We start from the raw sequence: 19,517 nt of genomic DNA, 5'->3' as shown, positions 1-19,517 counted from the left end.
CTCTACTCGTCTTGTACAGAGCATTGCACATAGTAGGCCCTTAATAAATACTATTAATAGTATAATTATTAATTAACACCGTTAATGTCTGCCTGTTTTGTTTCATTGTTGTCTCCCCCTTCTAGACTATGTGCCCGTTGTTCGGCAGGGATTGTCTCTCTCTGGTGCCAAACTGTACTTCCCAAGCGCTTAGTACAGTGCTCTGCACACAGTAAGCGCTCAATAAATACGATTGATGATGATGATGATGATGATCAATACGATTGAATGAATGAATATCTATAATTCTATTTATTTATATTAATGGTATTGGCACCTCTCTACTCGTCTTGTACAGAGCATTGCGCATAGTAGGCGCTTAATAAATACCATTGATAGTATAATTACGATTATACGATTATACGTATCAATAAATACGATTGATTAATTATTAATTAACACCGTTAATGACTGCCTGTTTTGTTTCATTGGTGTCTCCCCCTTATAGACTGTGAGCCCGTTGTTGGGCAGGGATTGTCTCTCTCCGTTGCCAAATTGTACTTTCCAAGCGCTTAGTACAGTGCTCTGCACACAGTAAGTGCTCAATAAATGTAAATATAATAAATATAAATAATTTTAATTTAATTTAATAATTATACATAAATAATAAATCCCTCACCTGTAAAATGGGGATTAAGACTGAGACCCCCCCCGTGGGACAACCTGATCACCTTGTAACCTCCCCAGCGCTTAGAACAGCGCTTTGCACATAGTAAGCGCTTAATAAATGCCATTAAAAACAAACAAATAAATACGACTGACTGAATAAATAAATAAATATGATTGGTTAATTAGGCCTTCTTCCAAAATATTTAATTTTCAAGCCCATCCGTCCTATTCACCAGGTTTATCTTGATAGGGAATAGGTGTTGTGGAGTGGTATGATAATGATGGCATTTGTTAAGCGCTTATTCATTCATTCATTCATTCATTCAATGGTATTTATTGAGCGCTTACTGTGTGCAGAGCACTGGACTAAGCGCTTGGGCAGTACAAGCTGGCAACATATAGAGACGGTCCCTACTCAACAACGGGTTCACAGTTTGAAGCAGCGTGGCTCAGTGGAAAGAGCACGGGCTTTGGAGTCAGAGGTCATGGGTTCTAATCCTGTCTCCGCCGCTTGTTAGCTGTGTGACTTGGGGCAAGTCACTTAACTTCTCTGTGCCTCAGTTCGCTCATCTGTAAAATGGGGATTAAGACTGTGAGCCCCCCGTGGGACAACCTGATCACCTTGTAACCTCCCCAGCACTTAGAACGGTGCTTTGCACATAGTAAGTGCTTAATAAATGTCATTTAATAATAATGCCATTATTATTATTATTATTAGAAGTGGGAGACAGAAACAAAACAAAACATGTGGACAGGTGTCAAGTCATCAGAATAAATAGAGGTAAAGCTAGAGGCGCATTATTAACAAAATAAAATAAATAGAATAGTAAATATGCCATCATTATTATCATTACATTCTTTAATTCATTCACTCGTATTTACTGAGTGCTTACTGTGTGCAGAGCACTGCACTAAGCGCTTGGGAAGTACAAATCGGCAACAGAGACAATCCCTACCCAACAACGAGCTCCCAGTCTAGAAGGGGGAGACAGAAAACAAAACAAAACAATGATAATATTAATGGTATTTGTTAAGCGCTTACTATGTGCCAAGCACTGTTCTAAGCGCTGAGGAGGACACAAGGTGATCAGGTTGTCCCACGTGGGGCTCCCAGTCTTCATCCCCATTTTACGGATGAGGCCCAGAGAGGTGAAGTGAATAACATTGCCTGGCACATAGTAAGCACTTAACAAATGCCACCATTATTATCATCATTATTATTATTATTATTATTGTTAGTGAGAAGCATCTTAGCCTAAGAGCTATAATTCATTTATTCTGACGGTTTTGACACCTGGCTACATGTTTTGTCTTGTTGTCTGGTCTCCCCCTTCTAGACTGTGAGCCCGTTGTTGGGTAGGGACCGTCTCTAGATGTTGCCAACTTGGACTTCCCCAAGCGCTTAGTCCAATCAATCAATCAATCAATCAATCAATCGTATTTATTGAGCGCTTACTGTGTGCAGAGCACTGTACTAAGCGCTTGGGAAGTACAAGTTGGCAACATATAGAGACATATAGTCCAGTGCTTTGTGTGTAAGCGCTCAATAAATACGATTGAATGAAGTGACTTGCCTAAAGTCACCCAGCTGACAAGTAGCGGAGGCAGGATTAGAACCCACGACCTCTGACTCTCAAGGCCAGGTTCTTTCCACTGGGCGACACTACTTTTAGAGCCACTCTGCTTCTCTAGTTAAGGGGATTGAAGAACCCGGTGATCCTGGGGTGCCCTCCCTCCACACATCCACCAAGCTAGCTCTCTTCCTCCCTCCAAAGCCCTCCTGAGTGCTCACCTCCTCCAGGAGGCCTTCCCATTCATTCATTCATTCAATCATATTTATTGAGCGCTTACTGTGTGCAGAGCACTGTACTAAGCGCTTGGGAAGTCCAAGTTGGCAACATATAGATACGGTCCCTACCCAACAGTGGGCTCATAGTCTAGAAGTCTCCTCCTCCCCATCGCCCTCCCTCTGCCCTACCCCCTTCCCCTCCCCACAGCACTTGTATATAATAATAATAATAATAATGGCATTTGTTAAGCGCTTACTATGTGCAAAGCACTGTTCTAAGCGCTGGGGGGATGCAAGGTGATCAGGTTGTCCCACATGGGGCTCACAGCCTTACTCCCCATTTTACAGATAATAATAATAATGGTATTTGTTAAGCGCTTACTATGTGCAAAGCACTGTTCTAAGCGCTGGGGGGATACAAGGTGATCAGGTTGTCCCACATGGGGCTCACAGCCTTAATCCCCATTTTACAGATGAGGGAACTGAGGTGCAGAGAAGTTAAGTGACTTGCCCAAGGTCACACAGCAGACACGTGGAGGAGCTGGGATTCGAACCCACGACCTCTGACTCCAAAGCCCGAGCTCTTTCCACTGAGCCACACTGTATATATTTTTACAGATTAAAAATCTAAGCCCCCTGATCACCTTGTAACCTCCCCAGCGCTTAGAACAGTGCTTGGCATGTAGTAAGCGCCCAATAAATACGATTGAATGAATAAATGAATGAATAATGGGTGTTGGGTTATAATCCATTTCTTAGAAATAAAATATAAACATAAAAATCTAAGCCCCCGTGGGACAACCTGATCACCTTGTATCCTCCCCAGCACTTAGAACAGTGCTTGGCACGTAGTAAGCGCTCAATAAATACGATTGAATGAATAAATGAATGAACAGCAGGTGTTGGATTATAATTTATTTGCTTAGAAATAAAATATAAAAATAAAAATCTAAGCCCCCTGATCACCTTGTAACCTCCCCAGCGCTTAGAACAGTGCTTGGCACATAGTGAACGCTTAATAAATGCGATTGAATGAATAAATGAATGAACAACAGGTGTTGGATTATAATTTATTTGCTTAGAAATAAAATATAAAAATAAAAATCTAAGGCCCCTGATCACCTTGTAACCTCCCCAGTGCTTAGAACAGTGCTTGGCCCATAGTAAACGCGCAATAAATACGATTGAATGAATAAATGAATGAATAATGGGTGTTGGGTTGTAATTTATTTTCTTAGAAATAAAATATAAAAATCTAAGCCCCCTGTGGGACAACCTGACCACCTTGTAACCTCCCCAGTGTTTTGAACAGTGCTTGGCACATACTAAACGCCCAATAAATACGATTGAATGAAAAAATGAATGAATAACGGGTGTTGGATTATAATTTGCTTAGAAATAAAACATAAAAATTAAAATCTAAGCCCCCTGTGGGACAACCTGACCACCTTGTAACCTCCCCAGCGCTTGGAGCAGTGCTTTGCACATAGTAAGTACTCAATAAACACGATTGAATGAATAAATGAATGAATAATGGGTGTTGGATTATAATTTATTTGCTTAGAAATCAAATATAAAAATAAAAATCTAAGCCTCCTGTGGGACAACCTGATCACCTTGTAACCTCCCCTGCGCTTAGAACAGTGCTTTGCACGTAGTAAGCGCTTGATAAATACGATTGAATGAATAAATGAATGAATAAAGGGTGTTGGATTATAATTTATTTGCTTAGAAATGCAATATAAACATAAAAATCTAAGGCCCCTGTGGGACAACCTGATCACCTTGTAACCTCCGCAGCTCTTAGCACAGTGCTTTGCACATAGTGCTTAATAAATACGATTGAATGAATAAATGAATGAAGCGCTTAGTCCAGTGCTCTGCACACAGTAAGCGCTCAATAAATACGATTGCATGAATGAATAACGGGTGCTGGACTATAATTCATTTCTTAGAAATAAAATAAAAACAAAAATCTAAGGCCCCTGTGGGACAACCTGATGACCTTGTATCCTCCCCAGCGCTTAGAACAGTGCTTGGCACATAGTAAACGCTCAATAAATACGATTGAATGAATAAATGAATGCATAACGGGTGTTGGGTCATAATTCATTCGCTTAGAAATAAAATATAAACATAAAAATCTAAAGCCCCTGTGGGACAACCTGATCACCTTGTAACCTCCCCAGCGCTTAGAACAGTGCTCGGCACGTAGTAAGCGCTCAATAAATACGATTCAATGAATAAATCGTATACGTATATATGTTTGTACATATTTATTACTCTATTTATTTATTTGTACGTATTTATTCTATTTATTTTATTTTGTTAATATGTTTTGTTTTGTTGTCTGTCTCCCCCTTCTAGACTGTGAGCCCGCTGTCGGGTAGGGACCGTCTCTAGATGTTGCCAACTTGTACGTCCCAAGCGCTTAGTACAGTGCTCTGCACACAGTAAGCGCTCAATAAATACGATTGAATGAATGAATGAATAATGGGTGTTGAGTTATAATTTTTTAATGGCGACTATTAAGCGCTTACTCTGTGCCAAGCACTGTTCTAAGAGCTGAGCGCTGTTATCATTCATTTGCTTAGAAATAAAATATAAACATAAAAGTCCAAGCTCCCTGTGGGACAACCTGATCACCTTGTAACCTCCCCAGCGCTTAGCACAGTGCTTGGCACATAGTAAGCGCTCAATAAATACGATTGAATGAATAAGTGAATGAATAACGGGTGTCGGATTATAATTTATTTTCTTAGAACTAAAATGCAAAAATAAAAATCTAAGGCCCCTGTGGGACAACCTGAGCACCTTGTAACCTCCCCAGCGCTTAGCACAGTGCTTGGCACATAGTAAGCGCTCAATAAATACGATTGAATGAATCAATGAATGACTAATGGGTGTTGGGTTATAATTTTTAATGGCAATTATTAAGCGCTTACTATGTGCAAAGCACTTTCCTCAGCGCTGAGCACTGTTATCAGTCATTTGCTTAGAAATAAAATATAAACATAAAAGTCCAAGCCCCCTGTGGGACAACCTGATCACCTTGTAACCTCCCCAGCGCTTAGCACAGTGCTTGGCACATAGTAAGCACTCAATAAATACGATTGAATGAATAAATGAATGAATAACTGTTGGGTAGGGACTGTCTCTATATGTTGCCAACTTGTACTTCCCAAGCGCTTAGTCCAGTGCTCTGCACGCAGTAAGCGCTCAATAAATACGATTGATTGATTGGTGTTAGATTATCCTTTATTTGCTTAGAAATAAAATACAAAAATAAAAATCCAAGTCCCCTGTGGGACAACCTGATTACCTTGTAACCTCCCCAGCGCTTAGCACAGTGCTTGGCACATAGTAAGCACTCAATAAATACGACTGAATGAATAAGTGAATGAATAACGGGTGTTGGATTATAATTTATTTGCTTGGAACTAAAATACAAAAATAAAAATCTAAGCCCCCTGTGGGACCACCTGATCACCCTGTAACCTCTGCAGCGCTTAGCACAGTGCTTGGCACATAGTAAGCGCTCAATAAATGCCATCATGATTTTATCATTATTATTATAAGGATCATGATGATTATTATTAAGGCTCTTACGTCAGCTCAGCCCCACCCTGTAGTAGTGTGATGAGGGTTTTGGGAAGAGCTCTTAATCGTAAGCGCCGCTGGTGTAGTGGTATCATGCAAGATTCCCATTCTTGCGACCCGGGTTCGATTCCCGGGCGGCGCACGGAATTTTTGCCCTTCCTTCCACTAATCCTATAATAAGGAGAATAGAGGGAAATTAAAGATCTCGGTGCCGGATAATGTTCTGATGCACTATCCTGCAGGTCGAATGTTTATTTTTGGCATTAAACAGGGTGAAAACCTTGCGGGTGTCGACACGCATGCGCCGTGAGAGCAGGCCGGCCAAGGGGGGGAAATGGAGGGAAGGTGTTAACGCGCATGCGCTGTGAGACCCGACCGGCTAAGGGGGAGGAGGGAAGAAGAATGGAGGGAGGGCCGCGGTGTTAACGCGCATGCGCATTGAGAGCAGGGCCGCCGAGGTGGGGGGGGAGTGGAGGTCCGCGATGTTAACGCGCATGCGCCCTGGGAGCGGGCCGGCCGAGAGTGGAGGGGGATGAATGGAGGGAGGCGCGCGGTGTTAACGCGCATGCGCCATAAGAGAGGGCCGGCCGAGAGTGGAGGGGGATGAACGGAGGGAGGTGCGCGGTGTTAACGCGCATGCGCCACAAGAGAGGGCCGGCCGAGAGTGGGAGGGATGAAGGTGCAGGCCCGCCGTGTTAACGCGCACGCGCCGTGAGAGCGGGCTGGCCGAAGGTGGGTGGGATGAATGGAGGGAAGCCCGCGGTGTTAACGCGCATGCGCCGTGAGAGCGGGCCGGCCGAGAGTGGGGGGAATGAAGGGGGAGGTACGCGGTGTTAACGCGCATGCGCCGTGAGAGCGGGCCGGCCGAGAGTGGGGGGAATGAAGGGGGAGGTACGCGGTGTTAACGCGCATGCGCCATGAGGGCGGGTCGGCCGAAGGTGGGTGGGATGAAGGTGGAGTCCCGCCGTGATAACGCGCATGCGCCGTGAGAGCGGGCCGGCTGCGGGGTGGGAGATAGGACCGGAAGGCCCGCGGTCGTAACGCGCATGCGTCGTAAGAGCAGGCCGGCCGAGGGTGGGGCGAGCCGAATGGAGGGAGGCCGGCGGTGGTAAGGCGCAGGCGCGCAGGCGCGCAGGCGCCCAGGCCGGAGTCGAGTCGGAGTCGGTGCGGGGGGCCGCGCGCGTGCGCGGATCTTTGGCCTGGGCTGCTGGCTGGTCCCGGGCCCGCCGGCCGGCCGCCATCTTGCGTGCGGGCTCCATTGTTCGGGGCCGGGCCGGTCGGAGCGGCGCGGCGCGGCGCGGCGCGGCGCGGCGGCTGAGGGAGAGCCCGTCGGGGGCCCCGCCTCGCCCAGGCCCTGCCCTCGGGACGGGGGACGGACGGGACGACGGACGGACGGGGCGCCGACGCCGACCCCGGGACGGACGGGCTGGACGGGGGGCCGACCCGCCAGCGCCATCATCGCCATCGCCGCCATGGAGGACGAGATGCCCAAGACCCTGTGAGTGAGCGGGCGGGCGGCCGGCCGGCCGGGCGGCCGGGCGGCTGGCCGGGCGGGCGGGGGCACGGGCCTCTCCCTCCTCAGCCTCTCCCGTCTCCCCTCCCTGTCGCCCCTCCCCCCCTCATTTCCTTCCCTCCCCCTCTCTCCCTTCACTCCTCTCTGACCCCCTCCCCATCACCCCCCTCACCCCCTCCCTCCCCCAACCATCGATCCCCCCTCCCCCCTTTCATTCGTTCATTCATTCATTCCATCGTATTTATTGAGCCCTTACTGTGTGCAGAGCACTGGACTAAGCGCTTGGAAAGAACAAGTTGGCAACATCTGGAGACGGCCCCTACCCAACAGCGGGCTCACGGTCTTTCACTCCCCCATCTCCTCCCCTCCCCCCGCTCCCCCATTCCCCCTCCCTCCCGCCTCCCCCCCCTCTGCCCCCTCACCCCTTTCTCCTCATCTCCCCACCCCCCCATCGACCCCTGTCCCTGATCCCCCTCTCCCCCTCTGTCACCCATCACCCCCTCCGTCGGCTCCTTCCCTCCCCCCTCCCCCTCTGTCCCCCATCACCCAGTCTGTCCCCTCATCTCCCCACCCCTCCATCGACCCCGTCCCCGATCCCCCTCTCACCCCCCTCATCCCCCTCGCTCCCCCGTCACCCCCTCCCTTCCCCCCTCCTCTCCTGACCTTCCCCTCCGTGACCGTCTGTCTCCCTCCCCTCACCCCGCACTCTCCGTCTCCTCACCCTGAGAGCGGTCCGGCCGGGTTGGGGGGGGGGGGGGGGGCAGGAATGGAGGGAAGCCCTTTCAGCCCTCTCACCCCGTCACCCTTTCAGCCCTCGCCCTCTCCGCCCTCTCCCCCTCAGCCCTTCACCCCTCTCACTGTCCCATCTCCCCTCCCTGTCCGCCCCTCATTTCCTCAGCTCATCTCCTCACCCCCTCTCTCCCCTCACTCCACCCCCCCACCCTCGTTCACTCCTTCTCCCCGTTCACTCACCCCCTTTACTTGCCCCCCACCCCCTCTCACCCCCTTCTCCCCTTCCCTCGCACCCCCACTTCTCCCCCTTCACTCATCCCCTCGCCCCCTTCATTCACCCCCTCGCCCCCTTCCCTCGCCCCCTCACTCCCTTCATTCGCCCCCCATTCCACCTCTCACCCCCTTCACTCACCCCCTCACCCTGCTCACTCACTCCCTCGCCCCCTCACCCCCTTCACTCACCTCCCCATTCTCTCTCTCACCCTCACTTCTACTCCTTCAATCACTCCCTTCACTCACCTCCCCATTCTCTCTCTCACCCTCACTTCTCCCCCTTCAATCACCCCCTTCACTCACTCCATCGCCCACTCACCCATTCACCCCGTCACCCCCTTCACTAGCCCCCATTCCACCTTTCAACCCCACTTCTCCCCCTTCGCTCACCCCCTCACCCCATTCACTCACCCACTCGCCCCCTCACCCCCTTCACTCACCCCCCCGTTCCCTCTCTCTCCCCCACTTGTCCCCCTTCATTCACTCACTTGCCCCCATTCCCCCTCTCACCCCCACTTCTCCCCCTTCATTCACCCCCTCACCCCATTCACTCACACCCTGGCCCCCTCACCCCCTTCACTCACCCCCCATTCCCTCTCTCATCCCCACTTCTCCCCCCCTCACTCACCTCCTCACCCCCTTCACCCCCCCTTCACTCACCCCCCCACTCCCCTCCTCCCCCCAACTCCCCTCACTCACCCCCTCATCAAGAAAAGACCCGGAAATCCGTACAAGGCTTTGGAAACTGATTCACCCCAGTCGGCACCTTAGAGCCCGGGTGCCTACTCAGTGCGAGGAGGTGGATGGGAGCTGTGTCTATATTAAGGCCTCCGGGTGCTTAGGGATTGCCGCACTCCCTAACAGAAGGGTACTTTTTTGGGTGAAACAACAGTAACACCTTCTTCCTCCTCCTCCCCTCACCCCGTCCCCAGTTCCCTGTCTGAAGTGAGAATTGCCCCAGGAGATGATGATACACGTTGGGTTTTGAATTCCAACCTAGGTTGTTCTAAGGGGACGGGTTTGGGCTTTGTCTTGGCTCACAGGGACAGGAGAAAGGTACTTAACTGGTCTTCACCCTCACTGCTTTTTTGTGGAAAAGCCCCTTTGGGGAAGGACCTCCCCAGTACCGCCTTTCCATCTCTCTCCCTTTTCCCTCTAAGTCTCCTGAAGAAAATCCAGAACAGTCGTAGTGGGCATCAGTCCACCAGCAACCAGAAACATCAGGCCATTGCGACCTGCAAAATGGGGATTCCCTCCTCCTCAGACCGTGAGCCCTGTGTGGGAACCTGATGATCTTGGCTCTATCCCGACGCTTAGTTCAGGGCTTGGCACGTAGAAAGCGCTCAGCAAATACCATTTTTATTATTAGGCCTGTCAGAACTAGGTGCCCTGTGGCTCTCTGCTGGGATGCAGCGTTCACAAGAACGTTCTGTCGAGGAGCGGTGATGAATCCCTAATAAAGCTAGTCACTTTCATTCATTCAATCCTATTTAGCGCTTACTATGTGCAGAGCACTGTACTAATCGCTTGGAAAGTACAGTTCGGCAACAGACACAATCCCTACCCAACAACGGGCTCACAGTCTAGAAGCGGGGAGACAGACAACAGAATGAGTAGACGGGTCAGTAACATCAATACAAATAAATAGAATTATAGATATTCATTCAGTCATATTTATTGAGTGCTTAACTGTGTGCAGAGTACTGTACTAAGTGCTTGGAAAGTAAAATTCGAACTTGGCTGTGGTCGCATTTTATTAACCCCCGATCCAGTCGGAGTGAGGAAACAGACTGTGAGCTCTCCCTGATGATCTCGTTCTACCCCATGCATTTAGGACGGTGCCTGGCACATAGTAAGCGCTCTGCAAGTACAGTGCCAGCACATAAAATAGTGCGTCGCACATAGTAAGCACTTAGCAAATGTGATTATTATTATTACCACACCAAAAAAATCAGTAGTTTGCATTTCCTAGCTTGCTGTGTGACCGTGGGCAAGTCACTTCATCTCTCTCCACCTCAGTTTCCTCATCTGTAAAATGGGGATTCCATACCTGTTCTCACTCCCGTTTAGGCTGTGAGCCCCATGAGGGCCGGGGCACTGATCTGGTGATCTTGTTTCCACCCCAATGTTTAGCACACAGTAAGTGCTTTAATAAATGCCATCGTCGCCCAGTGGAAAGAGCACGGGCTTTGGAGTCAAGAAGGCCCGGGGTTCTAAGGCCAGCATTTGTACATATTTATTACTCTATTTATTTTACTTGTACATATCTATTCTATTTTATTTTGTTAGTATGTTTGGTTTTGTTCTGTCTCCCCCTTTTAGACTGTGAGCCCACCATTGGGTAGGGACTGTCCCTATATGTTGCCACCTTGTACTTCCCAAGCGCTTAGTACAGTAAGCACACAGTAAGCGCTCAATAAATATGATTGATTGATTGATTGATTGTAATCCCAGCTAGGTCAGTTGCTTGCAGTGTGACCTTTGGCAAGTCACTTCCCTGTGCCTCGGTTCTCCTGTTCTCCCTCCTACTTAGACTGTGAGCCCCACGTGGGACAGGGACTGTGTCCAGCCTTATTCACTTGTTATCTATCTACCTCAGTGCTTAGAATAGTGTGTAACACAAAGTAAGCGCTTAACAAATACCATTTTAAAAAGAAAACTTAAAAAAAGTCATGAGAAGCTGATCTGAGTGTTCTTAATACAGGGGCCTGGGAATCGGAGGACCTGAGTTCCAAACCCAGCTCTGCCATTCCTCCGTTGTGTGATGCTTGGGCGAATCGCTTCACTTCCCTGTGCTTCGGTCACATCATCGGTAAAATGGGGATTAAATCTTATTCCCTCCTACACAGACTATAAGCCCCCTAAGGGCGGGGATTGCGTTCAACCAATTAGCTCTATCTGCCCCAGTTAGTCGTATTTATTAAGTGCTTACTGTGTGCAGAGCACTGTACTAAGCACTTGGGAGAGTACACTAAACACACATTCCCTGTCCACCGCGAGTTTACAGTCTAGGGGACTGCTTAGAGTTTAGAGGAGTGCTTAGAACAGTGCTCGGCATGTTGTAAGCCCGTACCTTAATGATGTAGAAGCATCTTGGCCTAGAGGATAGAGCCCGGGCCTTGGAATCAGAAGGACCTGGGTTCTAATCCTGACGCCGCCACCTGTCTGCTTTGATTTCGGGCAGGTCACTTAACTTCTGTGCCTCAGTTAACCTGGTCTGTAAAACGAGGATTCAGACTGTGAACCCCATGCGGAACCCCATCCCCCCTTTTAGACTGTGAGCCCACTGTTGGGTAGGGACTGTCTCTATGTGTTGCCAACTTGTACTTCCCAAGCGCTTAGTACAGTGCTCTGCACACAGTAAGCGCTCAATAAATATGATTGATGATGATGCGGAACAGGGACTGCGTCCAACCTCATAATAATTATGGTATTTAAGTGCTTACTGTGTGCCAGGCACTGTACTACATCCTGGGGTGGATAAAAGCGAATCAGGTTGGACAAAGCGTCTGTTCTACGTGGGGCTCACAGTCTTAATCCCCATTTTACAGATGGGGTAACTGAGGCACAGAGGAAGTGAAGTGACTTGCACAAGGCCACATAGCAGACAAGTGGTAGAGCCGGGATTAGAACCCATAATAATAGTAACGATGGCATTTGTTAAGCGCTTACTATCTGCAAAGCACTGTTCCAAGCGCTGGGGGGGAGATACAAGGTGATCAGGTTGTCCCATCTGGGGCTCACAGTCTTACTCCCCATTTTAAAGATGAGGTAACTGAGGCTCAGAGAAGTTAAGTGACTTGCCCAAGGTCACACAGCAGACAAATGTCCGAGCTGGGATTAGAACCCATGACCTCTGACTCCAGGGTCCGTGCTCTAGCCACTATGCCATGCTGCTTATCTATCTCAGTGCTTAGTGCAGTGCTTGGCACACAAGTAAGCACTTAACAAATATAAAAAAAATCTCCATTTTCTAATTTATTTTAAATTATATTCTGAGGTAATCTGCTTTATAAAAGCAGATTTTACTGGACTGTTGTAATTTCACTGCTCTGGTGATGTCACGGCTCAGTGTAAAGAGCCCGGGCTTGGAAGTCAGAGGTCGTGGGTTCGAATTCCAGCTCCACCTCTTGTCAGCTTTGTGGCCTTGGGCAAGTCACTTAACTTCGCTGTGCCTCAGTTCCCTCATCTGTCAAATGGGGATGTAGACTGTGAGCCCCATGGGGGACAACCTGATCACCTTGTATCCCTCCCAGCACTTTAGACCAGTACTTTGCACATAGCACTTAACAAATACCATCAAAAAAACCCACCTCACATCTCATCCGAGGCCTTACCTGTCTAAGCCCCCCTTTCCTCTTCTCCCTCTCCCTTCTACATCACCCTGACATGCTCCCTTTATTCATCCCCCCTTCCAGCCCCACACCACTTTTGTCCATATCTCTCATTTCTTTATTTCTACGCTTAGTACAGTGCTCTGCACACAGTAAGTGCTCAATAATAATAATAATGGTGGTATTTGTTAAGCACTTACTATGTGCAAAGCACTGTTCTAAGCTCTGGGGGGAATACAAGGTGATGAAGGTTGTCCCACGGATGGCTCACAGTCTTAGTCCGCACTTTACAGATGAAGGAACGAGGCCCAGAGAAGTTAAGTGACTTGCCCAAGGTCACACCGCTGACAAGTGGCGGAGCTGGGATTCGAACCCATGACCTCTGACTCCAAAGCCCATGCTCTTTACACGGAGCCATGCCGCTTCTCTGTGAATACAATTGAATGAATTGCCCCTCTAGACTGTAAGCTCACTATGGGCAGGAAATGTGTCTGTCTCCCAAGGGCTTAGTACAGTGCTCTGCACACAGTATGCACTCAATAAATACGATGAACTGGTGAATATAATCAATCAATCGTATCTATTGAGCGCTTACTGTGTGCAGAGCACTGTACTAAGCGCTTGGGAAGTACAAGTTGGCAACATATAGAGACAGTCTCTACCCAACAGTGGGCTCACAGTCTAAAAGTGGGCTCACAGTCTAAAATACAAAGAACTTTGTATTTGGAATTACACACCCTATTTAAGTTTTGGTAAATGGGGTTTCATTTTATAAGATGGACTTCATAAATTCTGCCTTGGCTTTAACTTTAGGATCACTTGCTCTGTCCCTCCGATTGTAAACACCTCAGCTCTCGGCTCCATGGTAGACTCCTTGAGGGCCGTGGATTCGGTCGACGTGATTGTACTCAGTCAGTGTTAGGAGAAGCAGCGTGACTTAGTGGAAAGAGCCCGGGCTTGGGAATCAGAGGTCATGGGTTCTAACCGCAGCTCCACCACTTGTCAGCTGTGTGACTTTGGGCAAGTCACATCACTTCTCTGGGCCTCAGTTCCCTCATCTGTGAAATGGGGATGAAGACTGTGAGCCCCACGTGGGACAACATGATTACCTTGTATCTACAGCATGGCTCAGCGGAAAGAGCCCGGGCTTGGGAGTCAGAGGTCATGGGTTCAAATGTCGGCGCCGCCACTTGTCAGTTGTGTGACTTTGGGCAAGTCACTTCACTTCTTTGTGCCTCAGTTATCTGTAAAACGGGGATTAAGGCTGTGAGCCCCCCGTGGGACAACCTGATCACCTCGTATCCTCCCCAGCGCTTAGAACAGTGCTTTGCACATAGTAAGCGCTTAACCAATGCCATCATCATCATTACCCCAGTGCTTAGAACAGTGCATGGCACATAGTAAACACTTAACAAATACTATCATTATTACTATGTTATTACTCCTCCAAGGTTTTAGTTCAGTCCTCTGCACACGTGCCCAGTAAAGTCTTGCAATCAGTTGATGGTATTTATTGAATGCCTCCTTTGTGCAGAGCACTATCCCAAGCACCTGGGAGAGTACAATACAAATTTTTGTATGGGAAGCAGTGAGGCTTGATGGATATAATAATAATAATAATAATAATAATGTTGGTATTTGTTAAGCGCTTACTATGTGCCAAGCACTGTTCTAAGCGCTGGGTGGGATACAAGGTAATCAAGGTTGTCCCACGTGGGGCTCACAGTCTTAATCCCCATTTTGCAGATGAGGGAACTGAGGCACAGAGAAGTTGTGACTTGCCCAAAGTCACACAGCTGACAAGCGGTGGAGTCAGGATTGGAACCCATGACCTGTGACTCCCAAGCCTGGGCTCTTTCCACTGAGCCACGCTGCTTCTCTAAGAATCCGGACCTGGGTTCTAATCCCAGCTCCATCGCTTACCTCCTGGGTGACCTTGGGCAAGTCGCTTCACTCTTCTGCGCCTCACTTCCCTCATCCCCAAAATGGGAATTCAGTCAATCCCTGTACTCCCTCCTGCTTAGACCGTGAGACCTGATGACCCTGTGTCTTCCTAGCCCTTAGTACATAGTTCAGTCATATTTATTGAGTGCTTACTGTGTGCAAAGCCCTGTACTAAGTGCTTGGAAAGTACAGTTCAGCAACAGCGAGCTCCATGTGGGACCTGATGACCTTGTGTCTTCCCTAGCCCTTAGTACATAGTCAGTTCAGTCATATTTACTGAGCACTTACTGTGTGCAAAGCACTGTACTAAGCGCTTGGAAAGTACAATTCAGCAACAGAGAGAGACCATCCGTGCCCACAATGGGCTCACACTGTAGAAGGGGAAGACGAGCATTTAACAGATACCACAATTATTAGTAGTAGAGTTGACACACTCCGTCTCGTAGGAGTTTTGAGTCTAGAGGAGGAGAAGGATATTAAAATAAATTGCTGGTGTGTCTGTGGGTGCCATGGGGCTGAGGGTGGGGTGGATATCATTTATTCAATCGTATTTATTGAGTGCCTACTATATGCGGAGCACTGTACTAAGCAGTTGGGAAGTACAAATCAGCAATGGATAGAGACAGTCATCATCATCATCATCAATCGTATGTATTGAACGCTTACTGTGTGCAGAGCACTGTACTAAGCGCTTGGGAAGTTGGCAACATATAGAGACAGTCCCTACCCAACAGCGGGCTCACAGTCTAGAAGGATGGCCCTAGGGAATAGAGTGTGGGCCTGTGAGTCAGAAGGTCATGCGTTCTGATCCCCACCCTGCCTCTTGTCTGCTGTGTGACCTTAGGCAAGTCACTTCCCTTCTCTGTGCCTCAGTTCTTTCATCTTTAAAAATGGAAATTGAGACTATAAGCCCGATGTGGGGCAGGAACTGTGTCTAATCTACCCTGTATCTACCCCAGCGCTTAGAACAGTGCCTGGCAAATAGTAAGCACTTAACAAATGTCATCATTATTGTTGCTGTTATTATTATAGTTATTATTAGTATATTAAGCTGTTAAAGGGAACTGGTCCGAGCAGAAGCGAGAGGAAGGTAGGGGGAGGCCTCTCGGGGGACATGAGCAATGAGATCCTTATTCTAATAATAAAAATGATGGCATTTGTAAAGTGCTTATTATGTGCAAAGCACTGTTCTAAGCGCTGGGGAGGCTCCAAGGTGATCAGGTTGTCCCACGTGGGGCTCACAGTTTTCATCCCCATTTTACAGATGAGGGAACTGAGGCACAGAGAAGTGAAGTGACCTGCCCAAAGTCACACTAGGAAGATGATACAGAGAACTTGCAGAAAGCAAACTAAATATTTCGTAAGTACATTTTTGATAGCCTCTGGACGGGAAGCTCCACTTGGGCAGGGAACGTATCTACCGATTCTTTCGGATGGAACTCTTCCAGACGCTCAGTCCAGTGCCCTGAACACAGTGAGCGCTCAGTAAATACCATTGATCGATTGATCTTGAAGTTCCCAGTGCTCATAGAGGTAACACTACTTTTCCCCTTTGCTGCTATCTCCTCTTTAGAAGAATGGAGGGAGGAGAAGCATCGTGGCTCAGTGGAAAGAGCCCGGGCTTTGGAGTCGGAGGTCATGGGTTCAAATCCTGGCTCTGCCAACTGTCAGCTGTGACGTTGGGCAAGTCACTTCACTTCTCTGGGCCTCAGTTACCTCATCTGGAAAATGGGGATTGAAACCGTGAGCCCCTGGTGGGACAACCTGATCACCTTGTAACCTCCCCAGCGCTTAGAACAGTGCTTTCATTCATTCATTCAGTCGTTTTTATTGAGCGCTTACTGTGTGCAGAGCACTGTACTAAGCGCTTGGGAAGTACAAGTTGGCAACATATAGAGACGGTCCCTACCCAACAGTGGGCTCACAGTCTAGAAGGGGGAGACAGAGAACAAAACAAAACATATTAACAAAATAAAATAAATAGAATATGTACAAGTAAAATACATAGAGTAATAAATACGTACAAACATATATGCATATATACAGGTGCTGTGGGGAAGGGAAGGAGGTAAGGCAGGGGGGATGGAGATGGAGAGGAGGGCTGTGTGCTTTGCACATAGTAAGCGCTTAAATGCCATTATTATTATTATTATTATTTAGCTGTGCTTATAGCTATAAATCTATTCATTCTAACGGCTTTGACACCTGTCTACATGTTTTGTTTTGTTTTGTTGTTGTCTGTCTCCCCCCTTCTAGACTGTGAGCCTGTTATTGGGTAGGGACTGCCTGTATATGTTGCCGCCTTGTACTTCCCAAGCATTTAGTACAGTGTTCTGCACACAGTAAGCGCTCAATAAATACAATTGAATGAATGACTATATTAATAATAATAATTATGGTATTTGTGAAGCGCTTACTATGTGTCAGGCACTGTACTAACTGCTGGTAAGGAATTAATAAATGGGTTCAATTCCCAGCTCCGTCACTTGTCTGCTGTGTGACTTTGGTCAAGTCACTTAACTTCTCTGGGCCTCAGTTACCTCATCTGTAAAATGGGGGTTAAGACTGTGAGCCCCCCACGGGACAGTCTGATCACTTTGTAACCTCCCCAGCGCTTATAACAGTGCTTGGCACATAGTGAGTGCTGAATAAATGCTGTTATTATTATTGTTATTAATAAATGACATGATAGTAATAAAACTATAGAAACAGCATGGTCTAGTGGGAAGAGCCCGGGCCTGGGCATCAGAAGGACCTAGGATCTAATCCCGTCTCCGCCATTTGTCTCCTGTGTGACCTTGGGCAAGTCCCTTCACATCCCTGGGCCTCAGTTCCCTCATCTGGAAAATGAGGATTAAGACTAAAAGCTCCATGTGGGGTAGGGTCGTGTCCAACCTGATTAGCTGGCATCTACCCCCGCATTTAGAACAGTACTTGACACATAGTAAAGCACTGAACAAATACCAATGAAGCAGCGTTGCTCAGTGGAAAGAGCCCGGTCTTGGGAGTCAGAAGTCGTGGGTTCTAATCCTGGCTCCATCATCTGTCAGCTGTGTGACTTTGAGCAAGTCACTTCTCTTCTCTGGGCCTCAGTGACCTCATCTGTCAAATTGGGGGTTAAGGCTGTGAGCCCCTCGTGGGACAACCTGATTACCTTGTATCCCCCCCAGCGCTTAGAACAGTGCTTGGCGCATAGTAAGCGCTTAACCAATACCGTCACTGTTATCATTATTACTAAAATAGTAGAATGGATAGGCACCCATCTGATTTAAAGGATTCTTTGAAAAAAAGGAACTTATTCAATCAATCAATCAATCGTATTTATTGAGCGCTTACTGTGTGCAGAGCACTGTACTAAGCGCTTGGGAAGTACAAGCCGGCAACACACAGAGACAGTCCCTACCCAACAGTGGGCTCACAGTCTAGAAGGGGGAGACAGAGAACAAAACCAAACATATTAACAAAATAATATAAATAATTAAATAAATTGTATAATTAATTTTATAATAAAATAAAATAAATAGAATAGATATGTACAAGTAAAATAAATAAATAAATAAATAGAGTAATAAATATGTACAAACATATACATATATACAGGTGACTTGCCCAAAGTCACACAGCTGACAGCAGGTGAAAAGCCCTAATTATGTTGCCCTTTTTTGGGGGGGTGTACAGTGACCTTTTCTGGGACCAAGGACTGTACCAACTTCTGTGCGGGGGGCCTGATGTAAAATTGACTAATTACGCTGGATTGATTTTTAGTACGATTCTTTTAGCTGAGAAGGTAGCTCTTTCTTCAGAGCTCTTACTATTCTATTTATTTGCATGGATGGCCCCTTTCCTGCTTGAATGAAAATCAAGCAGATGTTTACAGCTTGAGTACAGATGTTGGACACTAAAAAGAACTTGATTTCCCTGAACCCTTCAACAGAATTGGGGTCTGTTTGCCTTTGCTTCCTGAGAAAGGCTCAAAATAATAATAAATGATAATAGTTGTGGTATTCGTGAAGCGCTTACTATGTGCCAAGCGCTGTTCTAAGCACTGGGATAGATACAAGGTGATCAGGTTGTCCCAGGTGGGGTTCACAGTCTTCATCCCCATTTTCCAGATGAGGTCATTGAGGCCCAGAGAAGTGAAGTGATTTGCCCAAACTCACACGGATGATAAGTGGTGTGGCCGGGATTAGAATCCATGACCTCTGACTCCCCCACTGAGCTTCTCTTAATTTGCTTCTCTTAATTTGGTGCCTCAGGGGCACAATATTTGATGCATTGTTTAGATTGGCTTTTAGTTGAGGCTTTGCCCTTGTAAAACAAGGGAGGGTGAGGTGCTTGCTACCCAATAAATGTTATTGGGCTAAAAGTCGCCTGTGGAAATAACGGGTGATTTTTAATCAGCCAGTCAATCCACAGTTTTTATTCGTTCCTTCAATCAGTCGTATTTATTGAGCATTTACTGTGTTCAGAGCACCGTACTGAGCACGTGGAAAGTGCAGTTCAGCAGTAAAGAGAGACAGTCCCTGCCCACACCAGGCTTCCAGTCTAGAAAGGGGAAGACAGACATCAAAACAAGTAAACAGACATCAGTATAAATCAATAGAAGTATAGATACATGTACACATCAAAACAAACAGGCATCAATATAAATAAATGGAATTATAGATTATTTATTGAGCGCTTA

At 47.4% G+C, this 19,517-nt stretch overlaps 1 protein-coding gene and 1 non-coding gene across 8 annotated transcripts in view; both read left to right on the top strand.

Moving 5' to 3' along the window:
• The first annotated feature begins 6,108 nt into the window (after positions 1–6,108).
• TRNAG-CCC lies at positions 6,109–6,179 on the top strand. Its single transcript has one exon. It is a non-coding gene; the product is annotated as a tRNA-Gly (tRNA).
• A 1,143-nt stretch (positions 6,180–7,322) lies between these two features.
• Positions 7,323–19,517, top strand: part of TIA1 (TIA1 cytotoxic granule associated RNA binding protein) — a 50,684-nt gene continuing 38,489 nt past the window's right edge. For 2 of the 7 annotated variants that reach the window (XM_038747171.1, XM_038747166.1), the window contains exon 1: positions 7,331–7,535. In XM_038747171.1, coding sequence (XP_038603099.1) covers positions 7,510–7,535 — 26 coding nt within the window. In that variant the 5' untranslated portion in view covers positions 7,331–7,509. Of the gene's footprint in view, positions 7,536–19,517 lie in introns of all 7 variants that reach the window. The other 5 variants (XM_038747168.1, XM_038747167.1, XM_038747173.1 and 2 more) reach the window with 4 other exon arrangements.

This window comes from Tachyglossus aculeatus, chromosome 5 (assembly GCF_015852505.1).
Source record: "Tachyglossus aculeatus isolate mTacAcu1 chromosome 5, mTacAcu1.pri, whole genome shotgun sequence".
Lineage (NCBI taxonomy): Eukaryota > Metazoa > Chordata > Mammalia > Monotremata > Tachyglossidae > Tachyglossus > Tachyglossus aculeatus.
The sequence above is the reverse complement of the archived record's forward strand: the minus strand, read 5'-3'. Positions and strand labels throughout refer to the sequence as shown.